Below are 19567 nucleotides of genomic sequence, written 5' to 3' on the forward strand. Positions count from 1 at the left end.
GCTGATTAGACTCAGTCAGCATGGTTTCAGGCATGGGAAATCATGAATCACAAATTTCCTTGAGTTTGTAGTGAATACCGAAGTATTAGAGCAAAAAAGGCCCATGCCTGAATCCAATCTGGTGAGTTAGTTGATCTTGGGAGAAATGGATATAAGGTGTCTGCTTAATGATCTGTGTGAGAGTTTGGAAAATTGTTCCTGATTTCCAACTAGCAATATATTACAAATCACGTGTATGGGCTTCAGGATTACTGGTGAAATAGTGGGGATGAAGTCATGTGGAGTTGCTAGTCTATACTTTAGCAACAGTTAAATGGAAGGGTTATACATTAGAAACCTTATGAAAACTTTTAGTGTTATATAGAGGGGAAGTGGTAAAATGGAGATTTTTTTTGTCTGATGACTGAATGTGCTTTTCAAATACTCCATGAAGTTATGGTAAAGGTTTCATTATTGTCACATACTACTACATTTAGAATGTAACATGGATGAAATTCTTTCACTTTCATCTACCATAAAGCAGACAGAAAGTTGCCACTTTGCCCAGCTCACAAAAACTTGCAGCACCTGGTGTTCCTAGGCAGTCTCCCCTCCAAGTACTGACCAGGTCTGAGCCTGCTTAGCTTCCAAGGTCAGACAATTGCAGATGTATTCAGACTATTAGGTTTTAAAGGAAGTATTAAGGGTTGAAGGGTGTGGTGAACACTTCCTTCCACCCAAGAGACTGCAGAGGTTAGAAGGCCTTGTGGGAACCATGGGCAAAACTATTCTGGAACTGGCCATTCTCCTGCTGACTCCAGGCTTGCTTTGTTCAGAGATGGAAGGTTTGAGCAGCAAACTGCAGTCTCTCTCAAATGTAACCCCTTCTCTCCACACCAGTGTACTGCAGCAAGGTGAATAGTCCAAGTAGTAAATAAGTAGCAGGCACCTACAAGCCTTAAAATAAAGTCAATTAAGTCAAGCACTTAAGGTTTTCCACAGCCACACTTTGCCTGTCTTTATTTGTATGAAGCAGAGGACCAGGTGCATAGTGCATCCTGAAATTTCCCTTGGAAATCAGTGCTCTATGGCAGGGCTCAGTATCAATCTCGTGCACTCCACCCGAATTCCAGTAGAAAAATGGAAGTGGGTTCACATCAAGAAGTGATTCAATATGAATCGGGGTGGGATGGGGGCAGAAAAATGAAAGTTGTAGGCTGCTCAGAAAACCTGAGTGTTTGCCAGCAATGAACCTAATGGAGACCGACAGAGTGTAACTCGTGAAGGTTATTATGTTGAAATGTGGTATACTTCAATCCTGGTATGAAATGTATGGTCTGTCAGGTATCTCTGGCTAATGAGATGGTTTGGAAACACGGATTTCCTTAATTAGGCACAAGGTACTGGTGAGGCACTCCACAAAATCCTTCACATGCATCACTGGTATAAATAAATCAGCATCAACATTCTCTTCCAAGCAAATATTTCTAGCACCATGACACTCAGAATTTCAAGGGAGGCCAAATCCAAAACTTTACTCCGAGTTCCATCATAGCAAGAGACAACTCCAAGGATAGAGAAACTGCTTCATGGCTGTTCTCAAAAGAATTAAAGCAGTTCCACTTCATCTCCCTCCCAATTACAGGACAATTCTTATCGACTTAGCTTCCAGTTTCCACTCTTGATTTGCTTTTAGCTGGTCCATCTCTGATCCTTGACTTCCATGCAATCAGTGGTGTATCCTTGCAGTGGAGAGGGAATTGCAGCGAAAATCAACTTCCATCCTCCACCTTCCTTTGCATTGTCCAGGTTCAAATATTCCTTTCAGGAGAAGCTGAGATTGACTTTTGATATTTCCAATTTAGTATATTGTATTTGTTTCTTGTCTTTCAATCTTAATCAAGATTGAATGAGAATTTTTAGTGCCCAGTCTGCCTTTTAAGCTCTGGCCATGTGTCACTTTATTTTTCTGGCCCACCTTTACTGCAGTTCTTATCTCCTGCATTGTTCCAATGAAGATCAAGATAATTGTTCAATTAGACCTTCAGGGTTGAAAATTGAGTTGAGGAATGATTGCCACTCACACCTCCTCCAGATCTGCTCTTTTCCCTTGTTATTGGCCCCATCACCATTCCTTTTGTCTTGTATTATCATCCCTGATGTAATTTATTGCCTTACCTTTCCGAGGCTTTTCATTCAATCCCCCTGAACATCTGAAGTGTTAATTCAGCTTTTCTCTGCACTGCTATTGTCCAACCTGCTGAGTATTTTTCAGAACTCCATGTATTTATATCGACAATAGCTATTGATTTTTGGCAGAGAGTGATTTCTGTTATCTAAAGAAGATTAAGTTTTGAATTTTTCTTTTTTTTGTAGGCTATGTTTGTTTGCAAGCTTCTGAATAATTACTAAATATCCTCAAAAAAGGTACCAAATTCGAACCTGCTGCCTCCTGAATGAATGTAATCTTTTGTTTTTTTTTAAATATTTCCTTTTTCTTTTCATGCAACGTTTTGAAATTTCTTTTTAATGCATTTTCAATACCCTCCTGTGCATTGTGGTGAACAATTTGTGTCTGAGAGTCAGGCAACTGGTTTGAGAGGTTGAATTTGGCATTCATTCAAGACTTTCCTCTAATACTACAACTTGCTGAGTTAATACTGCCTCTTAAACTACAAAGTTGTATCCCTGCTATTTCTTCACAGTACTGCCCTTCTATGAAGTAAAACATGAAAGTTTGCAGACACAGTGGTTGAAGTAAAAACACAATACTGGAGAAACTCAGCTAGTTAAACATTGTACTTTATATAGCAAGGTAAAGATACGTAACCAATGGTTCAGGCTTGAGCTGTACACTGACCAGTTCAATTTCTCCAACATTGTATTTTGCCTTCCTATGAAACTCTGCTCAGTTAGTGACCTGACAGAACTCTTTAAGGTTACAGGAAAGTTTTGTTGTCCATTTGTAGTCCTGTTTCCATTTATGAGGAGTGTCAGGTACATAGCCACTAACAAATCCCTTTGGAGGAGTTGATCCTCCATTTCCACCCAGAATGTGGCAGGAATACAGAACTCATTACAATCACAACCAATCAACAAGCTGCATCCAAAAACCATATTTTGAAAGTAATAAGACTTTAGTAATCTTAGCCTGTCACAGCAGTGTCATCAAATCAGATTTGAAACTGAGTCATATCAACAGAACACCTCACGAACTCTCCTCCTACCCTTCTGCCCCATCTGTGGGAGAGTCAGAGGGCCTCATCACTGCCATCAGAACCCACAAACTAGAAAAGAAGAAAATCATCCTTGATCTCGAGATTATGCCCACAAACGAGATCATCAGAAGATATTAGAGCACGCCTGGCCAGCTGTATCACAGGGTGGTATGGTTGCTGCATAGAAATGGATCGGAGGAGAGTGACAGGAAAGCTCTAAGGAAGTCGGATTCAGAACTTCAGAAAGCTACAAGTAGTTAAGACAGTGTTTATTAAAAATAAGTTGGATAAAATGAAAGTCATTTGATGCTGCTTGACCTACTGAGTTTTTTTTGCTCTGGATTCCATCATCTGCAGACTCGCGTCCTCATGACAGAATTAAGTAAGTGACTTGCTGGAAGTTCAGAGGTTTTAATGTTTTTTAAAATGTTGACTGATGGTATTAGTTTCAGACTTTGTTTGCAAAAAGAGTGGCAGAGAGGATCAATGGAGTCTCCCTTCGCCCCCTCCCCCATCGACGTGATCTACCGGAACCATTGCCTGAAGAGGGCGCACAAAATCAGTGAACCGATGTGGACTCGAAAGGCCAACATGGCCTGTTTCCGCTCCGAATATGGTTGTATGGTTATATGGAGAGTGTCAGTGTCTAGGTTATGTACTCTGATCTCTGGAGGATGGGTCTTAAACCAGTGATCCAGAGGGAATAATGTGGAGGCTAAATCATAGCTGTCACTTAAACACAGACACAAGAAAATAATTTAAACCAGTTGCCTTATTGATTAAATCATCTCCACTGTAAAAATAATAAATAGTGAAACAAAACTGGATGGAATAGTGGATTAGATATTGACTTTGCAGCAATGTTGGCCAGGGTTGGTCAGACAAAGATTGATGCGCTAAAAGCACTGCTGATTCATTCCTGCTTGTGAGATAAAAACTTGTTTCGGCTATCTTATTCCATTTCCTCATGGCTCAGAATCAAGAACACAAAATTAGCCTTGACTTCACTGTTTGGTGGGGCAGTGTGGGCATACTTTGTGTTAACCCATACTACACTGCCAGAAGAAAGATTTACTCCCATAACAAATGTGTGAATGTACTAACACTTCCAGAAAGTACAGTATCCCTTTCATACACATCCAATCATTTGTATTCCATCAATAACAAAACTTTTTGGTTCCATTTCCTGGTAACAATATCCTCCACAATTCTTCAATGAGTACAGAGTACTAAAGGAAAAGGGGTGAAAAATCCAAATGATTTAATATTACTTCTAATCAATGACAATAATGGTGTTGGTGTTAACAGGAATCAGTATGGGAATGTTTTGGAATGGGTAAGTGGGTAGAGGTCAGAAGGAGGGGTAAGGATGAGAGGGGAAATCAAAGTATAAGGGCATTGTGAAGAGGAATGTCATCAGGAGTAAATGGGGATCGAGGGATTCAGAAGGAAGAGATTAGATTGTTGGAGTGAAGATGGGAGGATCATCATAAAGGGAGATTGTGGGAGTAGTGAGGAGCAGGAAGGATGGGGCAGGATGCGAGTGCACAGGTGTTAGTGTGCATGAGTGTGTACAGTAGCCACTGAAGGTCAAGATCAGGGTGAGTTGTCAGAATCAGCAATGGCTCATTAAAAGGGTTAGTGAAAGCAAGGTCAAGGTGAGCGGTGGGGAGGGGGGTCAGTGTGAGCAGGGGTGGTGGGGGTGATGGTCAGTGTGAGCACGAGGGGGGGCGGGCAGCATGAACCGGGGAGGTGGGTCAGTGTGAGCAGGGCATGTCAGTGTGAGTGGGGGCAAAAAATCTGTGTGAATGCTGTTTGAATTCAGAAAATGCTACATCTGTGGAGAGGAAAAAGGTAGTTAATGTTTCAGATCATTGAGAGAGAAGGGAAGGGGGTCAAGAGTGAATGCCTGTGATAAGGAGGCTAAGAAATGCAGTAGTAATAATGCCAGATGAGAGGGGAGAGGCGGACTTGTTCATTTCAGTCAATAGTTCCAGTGGAGGTGTGAATAGAAAGGTGTCTTTGGGGGCAGAGGTCAGGGGGAAGATGGGCCAAGTGGAGGTTGGATCAATATGAACAGGGATAACAGAGAATTCAGGTCAACAGGACAAGTTAGAGAAGCAAGGATCAGTGAGAGCCAGTCAGTGGGAGAGGAGATGCTTGAGACAACTATTTCTTGTAAACTGTGATTGTAGAACAAATGTAAGTACTGTATGTGGTTAAAATAGAATGCTGGAGAAACTCTGCAGGTCACATATAGCAAAGATAAAGATAAATAACCAATGTTCCGTGTTTAAGCCCTTCATCAAGGTAAAAGGAAAATGCAGGCAGGTGCGTGAATAAAATGGTGGTGTGTGGGGGGAGAGGCAGAGGCCCACAAGCAATAGGGATAAAAGAGAGGGAGGGCACAAGAGAAAGCAGGGGTAGAGGGATAACTCTGTGAAGGGAGAGGGAAGGGGGTGGAGAGCTAGAGAAAAGAAGACAGAAGGACGGAATAGAGAGGAGAACCGGGAGTAGTCCTGCAGAAACCGGCGGCCTATGTTAATTCCATCCAGTTGGAGAGCGCCCTGGTGGAATATTAGGTGTTGCTCTTCCAATTTATGGGTTGCCCTGGTTTGACAGTGCACGAGGCCATGGACAGACTTGTTGAAATGGGAGTGGGATGCAGAATTGAAATGGTTGGTCATGGGAGACCTACCATTGGTGCTGACAGAGAGAAGGTGTTCAGTGAATTGATCTCCTATTGTGCGATCAGTCTCTCCAGAGTAGAGAAGGACACAACGGGACACCAGTGAAATGTTGCTTCACTTGGAAGGAGTGTGCATGCAAGTGTGCACTTTCTGCTGTCATAGGGAAAGGTGTCAAGAAAACATAAGGGCTAAGAGATGGGGAAAGATTTTTTTTCACGCACAAGGCAGTTGAAATCTGGAATACACTAACAAAGGGTGGTAGAGACAGGTGCTCTCTCAACATTTAAGAAGTGTTTAGTTGAGCACTTGAAACACCATGGCATGATATGGACAAGGAGCTGGGGAATGGGATTAGTATAGCTAGGTAGGCTTGACTGTCTGAAGGGCATGTTTCCATTCTGTATGTTTCTATTAATGTAAAGGACTTCTGAGGAAGGGGTAGCTTCCAACTGAATTTTTTTTATCAGCATAGAATATTAAAGTGGAACAGACTATCAGGAAAATCTGTAATCAGCAAAGGGATAAACTCCTTCAGGCAGGAGAAGCATGAAATTCTGTCAGTATTTGATGGTGATGTTAAGGGCAGATCATCCTCCACTCTCACCTTTTATATTGCACCTCGGGCATGGTCCCCCAATTTCAATTTTCCTCTGTTTTATAATTCCACTATTATTGTTATTTTTGTACTGAATCATTCTTTTGTTCCTCTTAATCTCCAAAGTTCACTGTAGAATTCACTCATTACTCTCCCTCCTTCTTGTTTTTAAAGTCCTCAGTCAACTCACCTCCTAAAATCTTCCATTCTTCAAGCAATTGGAACTAAAACCAGAAATGCCAATAAGTCAGACAAAATTCCTGGGGGGGGGGGTGAGGTGGCGGGGGGTGGGGGGGAAGAGGATCAGAATCAGATTTCATTTTCATGAACACATCACAAAATTTGTTTTGTGGCAGTATCATGATGCAAATATTTATATACACCACCTTTACAAAATAAATTTTTTAAAATAGTGTCAGAAAAAGTCAAAATAAGACAGTGTCTTTGGTTCATTCAGGAATCTGATGGCGGAGTGCTTGTCTTCAGGCTCCTGTACATTTTTTCCAAAGGTAGCAGAGTGAAGAGGGCAGGGTTTGGATGGTGGAGGTCCTTGAGGATAGAGACTGTTTTCTTAAGAGACTGCCTCTTGTAGATGTCCTTGATGGAGTGGTCTGATGTTGCAGGCTGAGTTAAGAACCTTTTGCAGTTTTTTTTCCTTGTCCTGAGCAATGGCACCTTCATACCAGTCAGTGATGCAACCAGCCAGAATGCTCTCCATGGTATACCTGCAGAAGTTTTCCAGAGTCTTCGGTGACATACTGAATCTCCTAAATTCCTTACAAAGTATAGCCACTGGCGAGCCTTCTTCATGATCGCATTAACATGGAGGCTCCAGGACAGATCCTTGGAGATGCTAACACCCAGGAATATGAAGTTCTTTACCCTCTCCACTACTGAGCCCTCAATAAAGAATGGTTTGTGTTCTCCTGACTTTCTCCTGAAGTTCACAATCATCTCCTTGGTTTTGCTAACATATAAGTAATTGAGATAAGATATTCCAGGGGCAGTGTATTTTAAGAAATCCAAGCTCAATACCACACATCAACCCATGTCCATTGACTTCATATATTTTAGAATATTGTATTCTGCATGGTATTTATGAGTACAGGTCACCTGTTCAATCACTTAATTATATCACAGCTTCAACGTCCTTTTGCCTGTCACTACACTACAATTCTGTCTCTTGTCTCAACCAAAATATTCTGAATTTAGTTTTAAAATCCCTTATTATGTTTTAACATCTTCAGCCTTTTATGGAACTGAGTTCAGAATTGTAATTACACCCTCCCTATGATTATAACCCTTGAATTTCTTGCCTCCTTTTTTGAAGATGATGGGTCATACTCTGGGGAAAATAATATTTCTTCAACTGCCCTTCTGAAACGCCATGATCGAATTACACCTTCATCTTCACAATTCAAAGAAACATCAACCAAGTGTGTGTCGCCGACTTTTATAAGTTTGTGTCTGGGCATACCCAACCCCATTAATTTATTTAATTAATATAGTCGCAAATGACAGTATTGCCCAAGTGAAATTCATAAAACTACAGTTATCAGAAATCTTACAAAGGATCTTCTACTCGAAATGGTATCTGTTTCTCTTTCCACTCATCTTGTCCAATTTGCTGAGTATTTTCTGTTTAGATTTCCCAAGTGGTAATGGTATGTACAGATAGGCTTGGCGTTTACTGGATGAAAACTAGCATTGAATGATCAGGACTTTTCCATTAACTCCCTCCGCTTGTCTTTTGCTTTCCTTCAACCCCTAATTCCCTTTCTCTTGCTCCCCAGTGCCTTCTCATATTTTTCTCAGCCCCCTTTCCCCATCTCCTCACTGCTCCTTTCTCTTCTGCCCCATTTCCACCTGTATCCACCTATCACCTGCCAGCCTATGCTCCTCCCCCTTCACTTTCTTATTTGGGCATCTTCCTGATGGTCAGCATACCTCAAGAAGGACTCAGATCTGAGCCATTGACTGCTTTTTTTCCTTCCTTTGGTTGCTAAGTGACCAGCTGAGTTTCTCCAGCAATTTTGTGTATTGCACGAGACCCTGGCATCTGCAGATTTTTTGTTTACCAGGATTGAATAATGTAGAGTGCAATAAGCGATTGAAACTCTATACATTTGAATTCAGTGTAATTGTATTTGTGGTCAGGGAAAAATATTTCAACTCGTGACTCTATGTGGTCACTCAGCTCTGGATGAGTAAATCCAAACCAATGTGAATTGTATAATAATAAGCTCCATGAAATGGGTGGACTCCATTCCATAGTCACTGAGTCACATTAGTAACATTTTCCTATCAGTATGGGCAGGTCCCTTTATCATGAAAATGTGAACAGATAAAATGAATCCCATTCTCTTATGACAACTTTAATTCTAAAGCAAATATTGTATCAGGTGTTGGACACCAGTACAGTACTGGATGTTCAGATGAATAGCAGGAGGACCAAAACCCATATTTTTCAAAAAATCTTTTCCACAAATTGAATGTCCCTCTCACCTTGGTCAGAAGGTTGACAACTTGTTTTGTGCTTCATGCTGTAGTAAGCTTACAGTTCCATATCATCTCTATACGGCTTCCACCTCAATAATATCACCCACTCACTACCTGTGCCTGAACCTTTGCCTCTTGACATGGCTTGATATGCTCGTCTGGATGACTCTCCATCTACCATAATCTTGAGCTCATCCAGACTTTGCGATCCAGGACTTAATTTGCACCAAGACCTGTAGCTTATTGAGCAACTTCGACTCTGTCTCATTATTAACTCTAATATATAAAAAGAGATCCTTGTTTTTTTTTAAGCTCTCCCCAGCCTTGCCCATCTCTTGCCTTTTTAACCTTTGGAGATCTCTTCATACAATTCTCTCCTCTTACATATCTGTTTTAATCACTCCCTCATAATTGTTTCAGGGGTGAGGTTATACAAATGAAAAGAAGAGAGTCCAGGACAGATAAAATCTGTTGTGAAACTTGCATTGATACAAGTGTAGGTGAAAGACAAAGAAAATACTCCAAAGCATGTACCCAGCACCTCCAGGTCAGTTCCTCACTGGCAGCAACAACAAACATTCTCAGCTGAGAACAGAAATTTGCACTGATGTGAGGCAGCACAGAAATGACATTTACATTTTGTAACATCTCAGCAATGTCATTATATTGCAAGCCAAGCAGCTTTGAAATTTTAGATTTTTAAATCATATTAAATAATAAAGCATGGATGGAATTTAATTGGTGAAAGCAGTTGGAGTTTAAGCTGCAGCAGTTTGGAAATATTCAATTAATTAATGTCCAGCCTGGAGCTCTCTACCTGGCACAGGGTGGCAGCCAGACTTCCATTTGTCGCACCTTTGTCTTTATGTCAGGAAGTACAGATTTAAATTCACAACCACAAAAACATAGCTTTTAATTTCAGCCCAGTGGTCAGAGAATGAGGGAGTTTTCCTGATGAGATGTTAAATCAAGAACCCACTGTTCTCTCTCAATGATGTTCAAGATCCCACAATATTATCGTAAGAAGTGCAAGGTAATTACTAGTACTGGGCAATACTCATCCTTAAACAACAACTTTAAAAACAAATAATCTGGTCATGATCAAGGTTGTGGGCCCTTGATCTGCACAAATTGCCTGGTCTGCTTTGTGCAGTGCAACATTTCCTTTCTTTTTCAATCTTTTTATTATTATTATAATTTATAAACACATACAGTTCAAAGAGATATAAAAAAAATACATAGTAAGTAATGAATTAATACAGAGATATTAAACAATAATATTACAGAATAAAAATATATCATAAAAAAAATTTTTTTTGATCAGTTTAGGGTGTGAACTATCTCTAAAAAAAGATATAATTAATAACAATATATGAAAAAAGAAAAAAAAAACCCCAAAAAAGAAGAAAAAACAAATCTGAATTAAAAAAAACTTTAAAAAAAACTTCAAAAAAAAACCTACAGATATAGCTAAACCACGCCGATCACTCCGATCTCATCTTACAGCCCAATTATCATACATAATCATAGAAAGAAAACAGAGCCAGATCAACTCACCACAAATGAAAATATTGAATAAATGGTCGCCAGGTTAACTCAAACTTAGAAGGGGATTCATAGACAGAGTTTCTAATTTTCTCTAAATTTAAACATAGTATAGTTTGGGTAAACCATTCGAAAACAGTGGGAGGATTAACCTCTTTCCAATTTAATAGTATAGATCTTCTAGCCATTAGTGTAAGAAAAGCAATCATACGATCCGCAGGAAGAGATAAATAAGTCAAATCTATCATAGGTAATCCAAAAATTGCAGTAATGGGATGTGGTTGTAAATCAATATTCAAAACAGTAGATATAATGGAAAAAATTTCCTTCCAATAATTCTGTAAAGAGGGACAGGACCAAAACATATGTGTAAGGGAAGCTATTTCCAATTGACATTTATCACATATAGGATCGATATGAGAATAAAAGCGATGGAGTTTATCTTTAGACATATGAGCTCTATGAACAACTTTAAACTGTATTAGTGAATGTTTTGCACATAGAGTAGAAGAGTTTACCAGTCGCAGAATTTTATTCCAATTTTCATTAGAAATATGAAGGTTGAGTTCTCTTTCCCAATCATTTTTAAACTTTTCAAAAGTCCCAGAATTTATTTTTGTAATTATATTATATAATTTAGATATCACACCTTTTGGAGGGAATTTTGAATATAGTATATCCTCTAAAACAGTCGTAGTCTCCCGATTGGGAAAAGAGGGTAAAGTCGAAACTAAGAAACTCCTAATCTGCAAATATCGAAAGAAATGAGATCGAGGTAAATCATATTTCATGGATAATTGTTCAAATGACATGAAAGAGTTATCCAAGAATAAATCCGAAAAGCATGTTATACCTTTAACTTTCCAGAGTAAATAAGCTTGATCAATTAGAGAGGGATGAAAAAGGAAATTTAGTACAATAGGAGTTTCCAAGATAAAATGACTTAGGCCAAAAAATCTCCGGAATTGAAACCATATACGTAGTGTATGTTTAGCCATTGGATTATCAATTTGTTTATATAATTTAGTAAGAGAGCAGCTCCCAAAATAGAGCTAATTGAACAATTTTGTATCGGTTTAATTTCTAAATTTACCCAATGGGGATTTAGAGATAATTCTGAATAATTCAACCAATACCTTAAGTAACTAATATTAATTGCCCAGTAATAAATTCTAAAGTTGGGTAATGCCAACCCTCCCTCTAGTTTAGATTTCTGTAAATATTTTTTCCCCAATCTAGGATTCTTGTTTTGCCAGATATACGAGGACAATTTAGAATCGACCTTATCAAAAAAAGATTTAGGAACAAAAATAGGTATAGCTTGGAATATATATAAAAATTTAGGTAAGATCATCATCTTAATAGCATTAATTCGGCCTATCATGGATAGGGATAATGGTGACCAATTGGTAAGTAAACTGCCGATCAGGTCCAATAGAGGGAAAAAATTAGTCCTAAACAAATCTTTATGTTTTTTAGTAATCTTAATCCCTAAATATATAAAATGGTCTCTAGCTATTTTAAAACTTTTCATGGTTTTTTTTTACATTCGCCATTTTCTCTTTGTCTTTCTTCATAAACTAATTTTAAAATGATTTAACTCTTTATGACTTTGTTTTATCAGTAGGTACTACACAATTACGATTTTTCTTTTATTTCTTTTTAAATATTTTTCTTTCAATATTTAGTACTTGATTTTAGCTTGAGTTATCCTTTTTATAAGTTTAGGTGGTGGATCTTATCTTAATATTAGGAGTTGCCGTCTGAAGACATGGGGGTAGGTTTAGTATTATCTCTTCTTTTTTCTCTGATCAGTCTCTGGTCAGATGGGGGGCTTTGTGGGTGGAGGGTGGGTTTTGTTTTTCCTTCAGGGGTTTTTATGTTTCATTTTCTTTTGTTTTTTCTTGATTTTTCTTTTAGAACTACAGATATGGCTGACACGTCGTCATTTCCGGTCCTTCCTTATATCTTAATTCTTCTTCCGGGCGCATGGGTCCCTGCTTTGGTTAACCCTTTATATACAGGAGGGTTGACCTAAGTAATGGATCAAAACATTAATTTTGTCTCTTGGAATGCTAATGGTCTAAACAACATGTTTAAAAGGAGGAAGGTCTTTAAAGTATTCCAGAGACTGAAAGCACAGATTATTTTTTTACAGGAGACTCATGTGAGGAAGGAGGATAATCTGCGTTTTTTTAAATCTTGGAAAGGCCCACAATTTCATGCCAACTCATGCTCTAAGACTCGAGGTGTATCTATTTTTATTGATCCCTCTATTACATTTGTTCAACATGACATCACTGTAGACCCTAACGGCAGATTTTTATTGGTTACTGGGTTATTATTCAATATTAAGGTTGTCATGGTTAATGTTTATGCCCCGAATGTAGATCACCCTGAGTTTTTTAGATCTTTGTTTACTATTTTACCCAATCTAAATGAATATCATTTAATAATGGGTGGGGATTCTAACTGTTGTCTGAATCCCCTGCTAGATAGGTCGAAACCTTCACAGCTCCTACCGAATAAATCGGCTACATATATTAACTCTTTCCTTACTAACTCTGGAGCTGTTGATATTTGGAGATTTCTTCACCCAACAGATAAAGAGTTTTCCTTTTTTTCTCATGTATACCATTCATACTCGAGAATTGATCATTTTTTTATTGATTCACGTTTTATTCCACTTGTAACTGCTTGTAAGTATGACATTATAGCCATTTCGGATCACTCTCCATTACAACTCTCTCTTAAATTCAAAGACTCTGTTTCTACTATTAAGCACTGGCGTTTTGATGTTACATTATTGCAAGATTTAGACTTTGTTAAATTTATGAAAGAACAAATTAACTTTTTCTTTTCAACAAATTACACTACGGAAATTTCTTATGGAATATTGTGGGATACATTCAAGGCTTATATTCGTGGTCAAATTATTTCTTACTCAGTAGCTTTGAAGAAATGCATCAAAAACAAGATTCATCTATTGGTTGAGAAGATTAAAGACATTGATAAGAAATATGTGACTGATCCTACTGAAGAACTTTACAAACAAAGAATTGAACTGCAGATGGAATATAATTTGTTACTTACATCTTCGATTGAAAACCAGCTAATTAGATCTAAATCTGATTTTTATGTGCATAGTGAGAAATCGGGTAAACTGTTGGCTAATCATCTGAAGAATATTTCAGCTAGACGCCAAATTGTGGAGATTCGCAAACAGAATGGAGAACTGACTGTTAACCAGGAAGAGATAAATCAATCTTTCAAAAATTTTTATACATCCTTATATAGTACAGAATCCCCTCAAGACCTTAGTAATATGTTTAATTTTTTAGAACATTTGAAATTCCCAAAAGTATTACCTCAAGATAACTTAGAATTAAGTAAATCCATTACAGATTCGGAGATCAATAATACTATTTTCTCACTGAACTCGGGGAAAGCACCAGGTCCCGATGGATATTCTGTGGAATTTTATAAAGCTTTTTCTTCTACTCTCTCTCCCTGGCTGATTAAGATGTTTGATAAATCTATCACTTTGGGTAAACTACCACAATCATTTTACAGAGCTACGATTTCTCTAATCTTGAAATAAAATAAAGACCCGACCGAATGTTCTTCTTATAGACCTATTTCTTTGTTGAATGTTGATTCTAAGATCTTCTCTAAAATTCTAGCGACAAGGCTAGAGAAGATATTACCATATATTATCTCTGAAGACCAGACTGGATTCATTAAAAATCGTTATTCCTCCTTTAATATTAGAAGATTGATGAATATTATTTACACTCCTTCACATAAGTCTTCAGAATGTGTTATTTCACTAGATGCTGAGAAGGCCTTCGATAGAGTAGAATGGCCTTATTTATTTACAGTTCTTGAAAAATTTAATTTTAGTCCGATATTTATATCTTGGATTAAACTTCTTTATAATTCCCCAGTTGCCTCGGTTTTTACTAATACCCAAAGATCGCCATATTTTCGATTATTTCGGGGCACCAGGCAAGGGTGCCCCTTAGCCCTTTATTATTTAACTTAGCTTTAGAACCTTTGGCAATTGCTATCAGAGAAGCACCCAATATTACTGGTATTATTCGTTGCAGGGATATTCATAAAGTATCACTATATGCAGATGATTTATTGTTATATATTTCCAATCCTGAAAATTCTATTCCTGCAGTTTTATCTTTATTAGCCCAATTTAGTAATTTTTCGGGATATAAACTGAATTTAAATAAAAGTGAATCGTTCCCTTTTAATGGATGGGTCCCTATTTATGATAGTGCAACATTTCCTGTAATTCAAGTGGTTGATTGACCATTTTAGGATGCTGTTGTGAAATATATGATAGAAATCCAAGTATTGAAGTTGTATAAATGGCCTTTACGTGCTATTCATTAGATTCTAAACTTTAACTTCACCAAAATAACCTATTATTCTAAATAGAAATTACCTGATCCTTACAAGAGGATTCCAACCTACCCCTCACTCCTTAGTATCCACTACTTCATAAATAAAAGTATTCAATTAGAGTCTAGTCCAGTGGTTCTCAACCTTTTTCTTTCCATTTACATACCACTTTTTAAAATTAAAATTTTTTTTCACACTATGAACCATATTGACCAAAATACACACAAACATTTCCCTCTTGAATATACACAGTATCATTTTCTCCCCTTTTTCCCCCCTCCCTCCTTCCCACCCTCTCCCTACCCACTAAATGTTCAACATATACAATACACTAAACCCATTAAACAATGTCATCACACAATGAAAATAAACAAGAAAATTGTGTCATCTACTTTTACACACTGGATCAGTTCATTTCATCTTCTTCTCATTCCGTCATTTTAGGGGGTGGAGGTCCACGGTAGGCCCTCTCTGTTGAGTTCCATGCACGGTTCCCAAATTTGTTTGAATACTGTGATATTATTTCTTAAATTATGTTTTTTCCAATGGAATACATTTATTCATTTCTATGTACCATTGCTGTATTCTCAGGTTATCTTCTGATTTCCAGGTTGACATTATACATTTTTTTGCTACAGCTAAGGCTATCATAATAAATCTTTTTTGTGCTCCATCCAAATCGAGTCCAAGTTCTTTACTTCTTATATTACTTAGAAGAAAGATCTCTGGATTTTTTGGTATTTTGCTTTTTGTGATTTTATTTAATACCTGATTTAGATCTTCCCAAAACTTTTCCACTTTCTCACATGCCCAAATTGCATGCACTGTTGTTCCTGTTTCCTTCTTACAGCGAAAACATCTATCTGATAATGTTGGATCCCATTCTTTTAACTTTTGGGGCATGGTATATAGCCTGTGTAACCAATTATATTGTATCATGCGTAACCTCGTGTTTATTGTATTTCTCATAGTTCTGGAGCATAGCTTTTCCCATTTTTCATTTTTTATCTTAATGTTTAGATCTTGTTCCCACTTTTGTTTGGGTTTACAGCTTATTTCATTGTTCTCTTCCTCTTGCAGCTTGATGTACATGTTTGTTATAAATCTTTTAATTATCATTGTGTCTGTAATCAAATACTCATAGCTGCTTCCTTCTGGGTACCTCAGCCTGCTTCCTAATTTGTCCTTCAAGTAGATTTTCAGTTGGTGGTATGCAAACATTGTACCATGAGTTATACCATATTTGTACTTCGTTTGTTCAAAAGATAATAAATTATTTCCCAAAAAACAATTTTCCATTCTTTTGATCCCTTTTCTCTCCCATTCTCTAAAGGAAAGGTTATCTATTGTGAAAGGCATTAGTTGATATTGCATCAGTAGTAATTTTGGTAGTTAGTAATTTGTTTTTTTCATTTCTACGTAAATCTTCTTCCAAATATTGAGCAGATGGTGTAGTACTGGTGAACTTCTATGTTGCACCAGCTTTTCATCCCACTTATAAAGTACATGTTCTGGTACCTTCTCCCCTATTTTATCAAGCTCTAACCTGGTCCAATCTGGTTTTTCCCTTGTTTGATAAAAATCTGATAGATATCTTAATTGTGCTGCTCTATAATAATTCTTAAAGTTTGGTAGCTGTCAGCCCCCTTGTTTGTACCATTCTGTTAATTTATCTAGCGCTATCCTCGGTTTCCCCCCTTTCCATAAGAATTTCCTTATTATTTTCTTTAGCTCATTGAAGAATTTCTCTGTTAAGGGAATTGGTAACGATTGAAATAGGTATTGTATCCTTGGGAAGATATTCATTTTAAACCAATTTACCCTTCCTATCAGTGTTAGTGGTAAATCTTTCCAATGTTCTAAGTCATCTTGTAATTTCTCTTTAATGGCTGATAATTTAATTTGTATAGATGCACTTACATACCACTTTAAGTAATCCCTATTCCATCAGTGGTCTATGATTAGTAAGAGATTGATTAAGGTGGAATATGAGTGGGAAGGAAAGGTTGAGAATCATTGCTCTCGGCCCAATTGTTACTGAAATATTTTGCTTGAGAAAAATTGTCATTGGCCCATTTCTTTTGGAGTTATGAAACCATGCACATAATGAGTAAATACCATCTTAAACAATCCCTTACCAATCACAGAGCACCTATGCTACAGGGAATACTTGAAGTGGTATGTGAGTGGAAAGAAAAAGGTTGAGAACCACTGGTCTAGTCTATAACTCAGTCCCAAAGTTCAAAATATGTTTAAGTTCAACTTTGAAGCCACACCTCTGAAAATAGTCTGCAAATACTCAGCAAGGACCAGATGGGCTGATGGATCTGTTTCTGGGCTGTAACATTCTATGATAATGAGTTTGTCATACAAATAAGGACCATGTTCCTACTCTATGACTCATTTATTGTTCTGGACAACGTGAAGTGTGTGCAGATAACTAAGAAGCTGACTTTTCTTGTAGGTCACTATTTCGTGAGGATCAGGCACATCCTTGTGGATGAGGAGGAATGAGGAGGGAAAAACAGCACAAGAGCATAAAAATGATTGGTTTTCAGTGAAGAAAGCTGGAGATCAGTGTCAAGGGCAGGACAGAGGAATTGGTGCCGTTGGTGCCACCCTCTGGTATTCCATAAAAAGTGCAGGATACCGTCTTTCAGCATAAGAAGAGGGAATGATTGGTAAAACAAGGAACATTCAGTGGGTCAAGACTGATGAAGTAACATGGTCAGAATAGGCTACTTCATTTATTATCATCTTGAACTTCCAATATAAATACAACCACCCCCCCACCCTTTCATCATCACCCAAGTGTTTAGATAAAAATATTGCTTCCATTTTCCACTGTGCAGAAGGATGTTGGTGTTCAACTCTTCCACCTGGGGCATCACGTAGGGGGTCAACAAGGGCATACCCACCCATCCCCTCTCGCAACAATATGAGGTTCTGGATGCATGTTGTATAACATTAAGAGCACATGCCTGGGCTTCTCCAACAAGTGGAAAATTTAAATTCATGTTTCTCATTAATTGGGAAAGTCCCTTGGCAATTAATCAATGATTTTCCTAATCTTTGAGTGGTCTCCTGAATTAGGACTACATGCTGATCAGATAAGGCACTATGTGTTCAAACAACTTAGGAAAAGAACTTGATGTAATTTAGACAGAGAGTGCGTTAACAGACCGTTTCAGCCCATGAGCCACTCAATTACACCAAATTGACCTACAATACCCAGTATGTTTTAAAGGGTGGGAGGAAACCAGACCCCCTGGAGAAAACCCATGGGGAGAACGTACAAAGTCATTGAAGACAGTGAAGGGATTTGAACCCCAGCACTGAATCACTAGCATTGTAACACCGTGGTGCTAACTGCTATGCTAACTGTGCTACTCAATTTAGTAAAAATATTAATTATTTGAACAGGTTGTTTACAGACAACACTGAATCAGCTCATGAGGTGGGTAGGGTTAAGTGTGATCAGGGATATGACTGCACAAACAAAAGTCAATTCTACAGTTTGGCAACCAGAACTGAACAACAATCAGGGTCAGTGAGTTAGAGGGAGGCATCAGTGTGCTTGGTGGGGCAGTGGGACACTCATAAACTTGCTCAGTGGGGGGGAGGGGGAAAGGGGGTACTAGCCAGGACCTAACTGTTAACACCATCCATCCCTCCAATGCAGGAGACAAGGGCATTGCTTCTATTGCATCAAGTGTCACTAGCTGGTACACTTGATGCACACTAGTGATGCAGCTGGGGCAGGTACAGAGAGTCAATAGCATGCGTCAAGCTAGTCGTTAGTGATGCGGGAGGGGGGTGGAGGCGGGTCTGACGGCGAGCGATGGCTGCGACCATATGGAATGGTTCAGCACCACCTGGGCGGGGGCAATCCCTTGGCCTGACAACAATATTCCAGGAGCACTTTCACCAGCATCTTGTATAGTTGTAACATGTACAAAATGTTGGTGATGAACCAACTCTTGTACTCACTGCCTTGTCTGATGAAGGAAAGTGTGCCATGCCTTGACTAGCTGTGTCACCACTTTTAGAGAACTATGTACCTGCACCCCAAAGCTCTCTGTTCTGTAGCACAACTTAGTGCTGCCCTGGTTTAACTTCCCAAAATGCATCACTTCACACATGTTTGAATTGTATTGCATCTGCCCCTCCTTTGCTACTTACCCAGTTGATTTAGTTGCTGTTGTAGCCTAAAACAACCTTCTTTTCTGTCCACCACACCACCAATTTTTGTGTCATCTGAAAATTAGTGAACCATGCTATCTTCGTTCATATCCAAATTGTTGATAGAGATGAAAAGAACAGGGACTCATCACCAATCCCTACAGCACACCATTAATTGTGTGCCTCTAATCTGAAACACAGCCCCCCACAACTACCTTCCAGCAAGCCAATTTCGTACCCAATTGTCTATTTCTCATGTGACTTCACTTTCCAAATCAGTCTACCATGCAGGACGTTTACAAAAGCCGAACTAAAATCTATATTGATAATATCTTTCACCATGATGTTGTCAATCCTCTTAATCACCTTTTTAAATAAACTCAAATTCATGTGACATGATTTCCTTGACAGAACACCATGATGATTATCCTTTATTAGTCCTT

The 19567-nt window shown here is 38.3% G+C and overlaps 1 protein-coding gene across 1 annotated transcript in view; it reads left to right on the forward strand.

Moving 5' to 3' along the window:
* The first annotated feature begins 754 nt into the window (after positions 1-754).
* The window catches only part of LOC138752968 (mucin-3B-like), a 64130-nt gene continuing 45317 nt past the window's right edge, over positions 755-19567 (forward strand). The window contains exon 1 of the mRNA XM_069915568.1: positions 755-824. Within this exon, the coding sequence (XP_069771669.1) occupies positions 755-824 (70 nt within the window). The remainder of the gene's footprint in view (positions 825-19567) is intronic.

The sequence above is a fragment of the Narcine bancroftii genome, chromosome 2 (genome assembly GCF_036971445.1).
Source record: "Narcine bancroftii isolate sNarBan1 chromosome 2, sNarBan1.hap1, whole genome shotgun sequence".
Lineage (NCBI taxonomy): Eukaryota > Metazoa > Chordata > Chondrichthyes > Torpediniformes > Narcinidae > Narcine > Narcine bancroftii.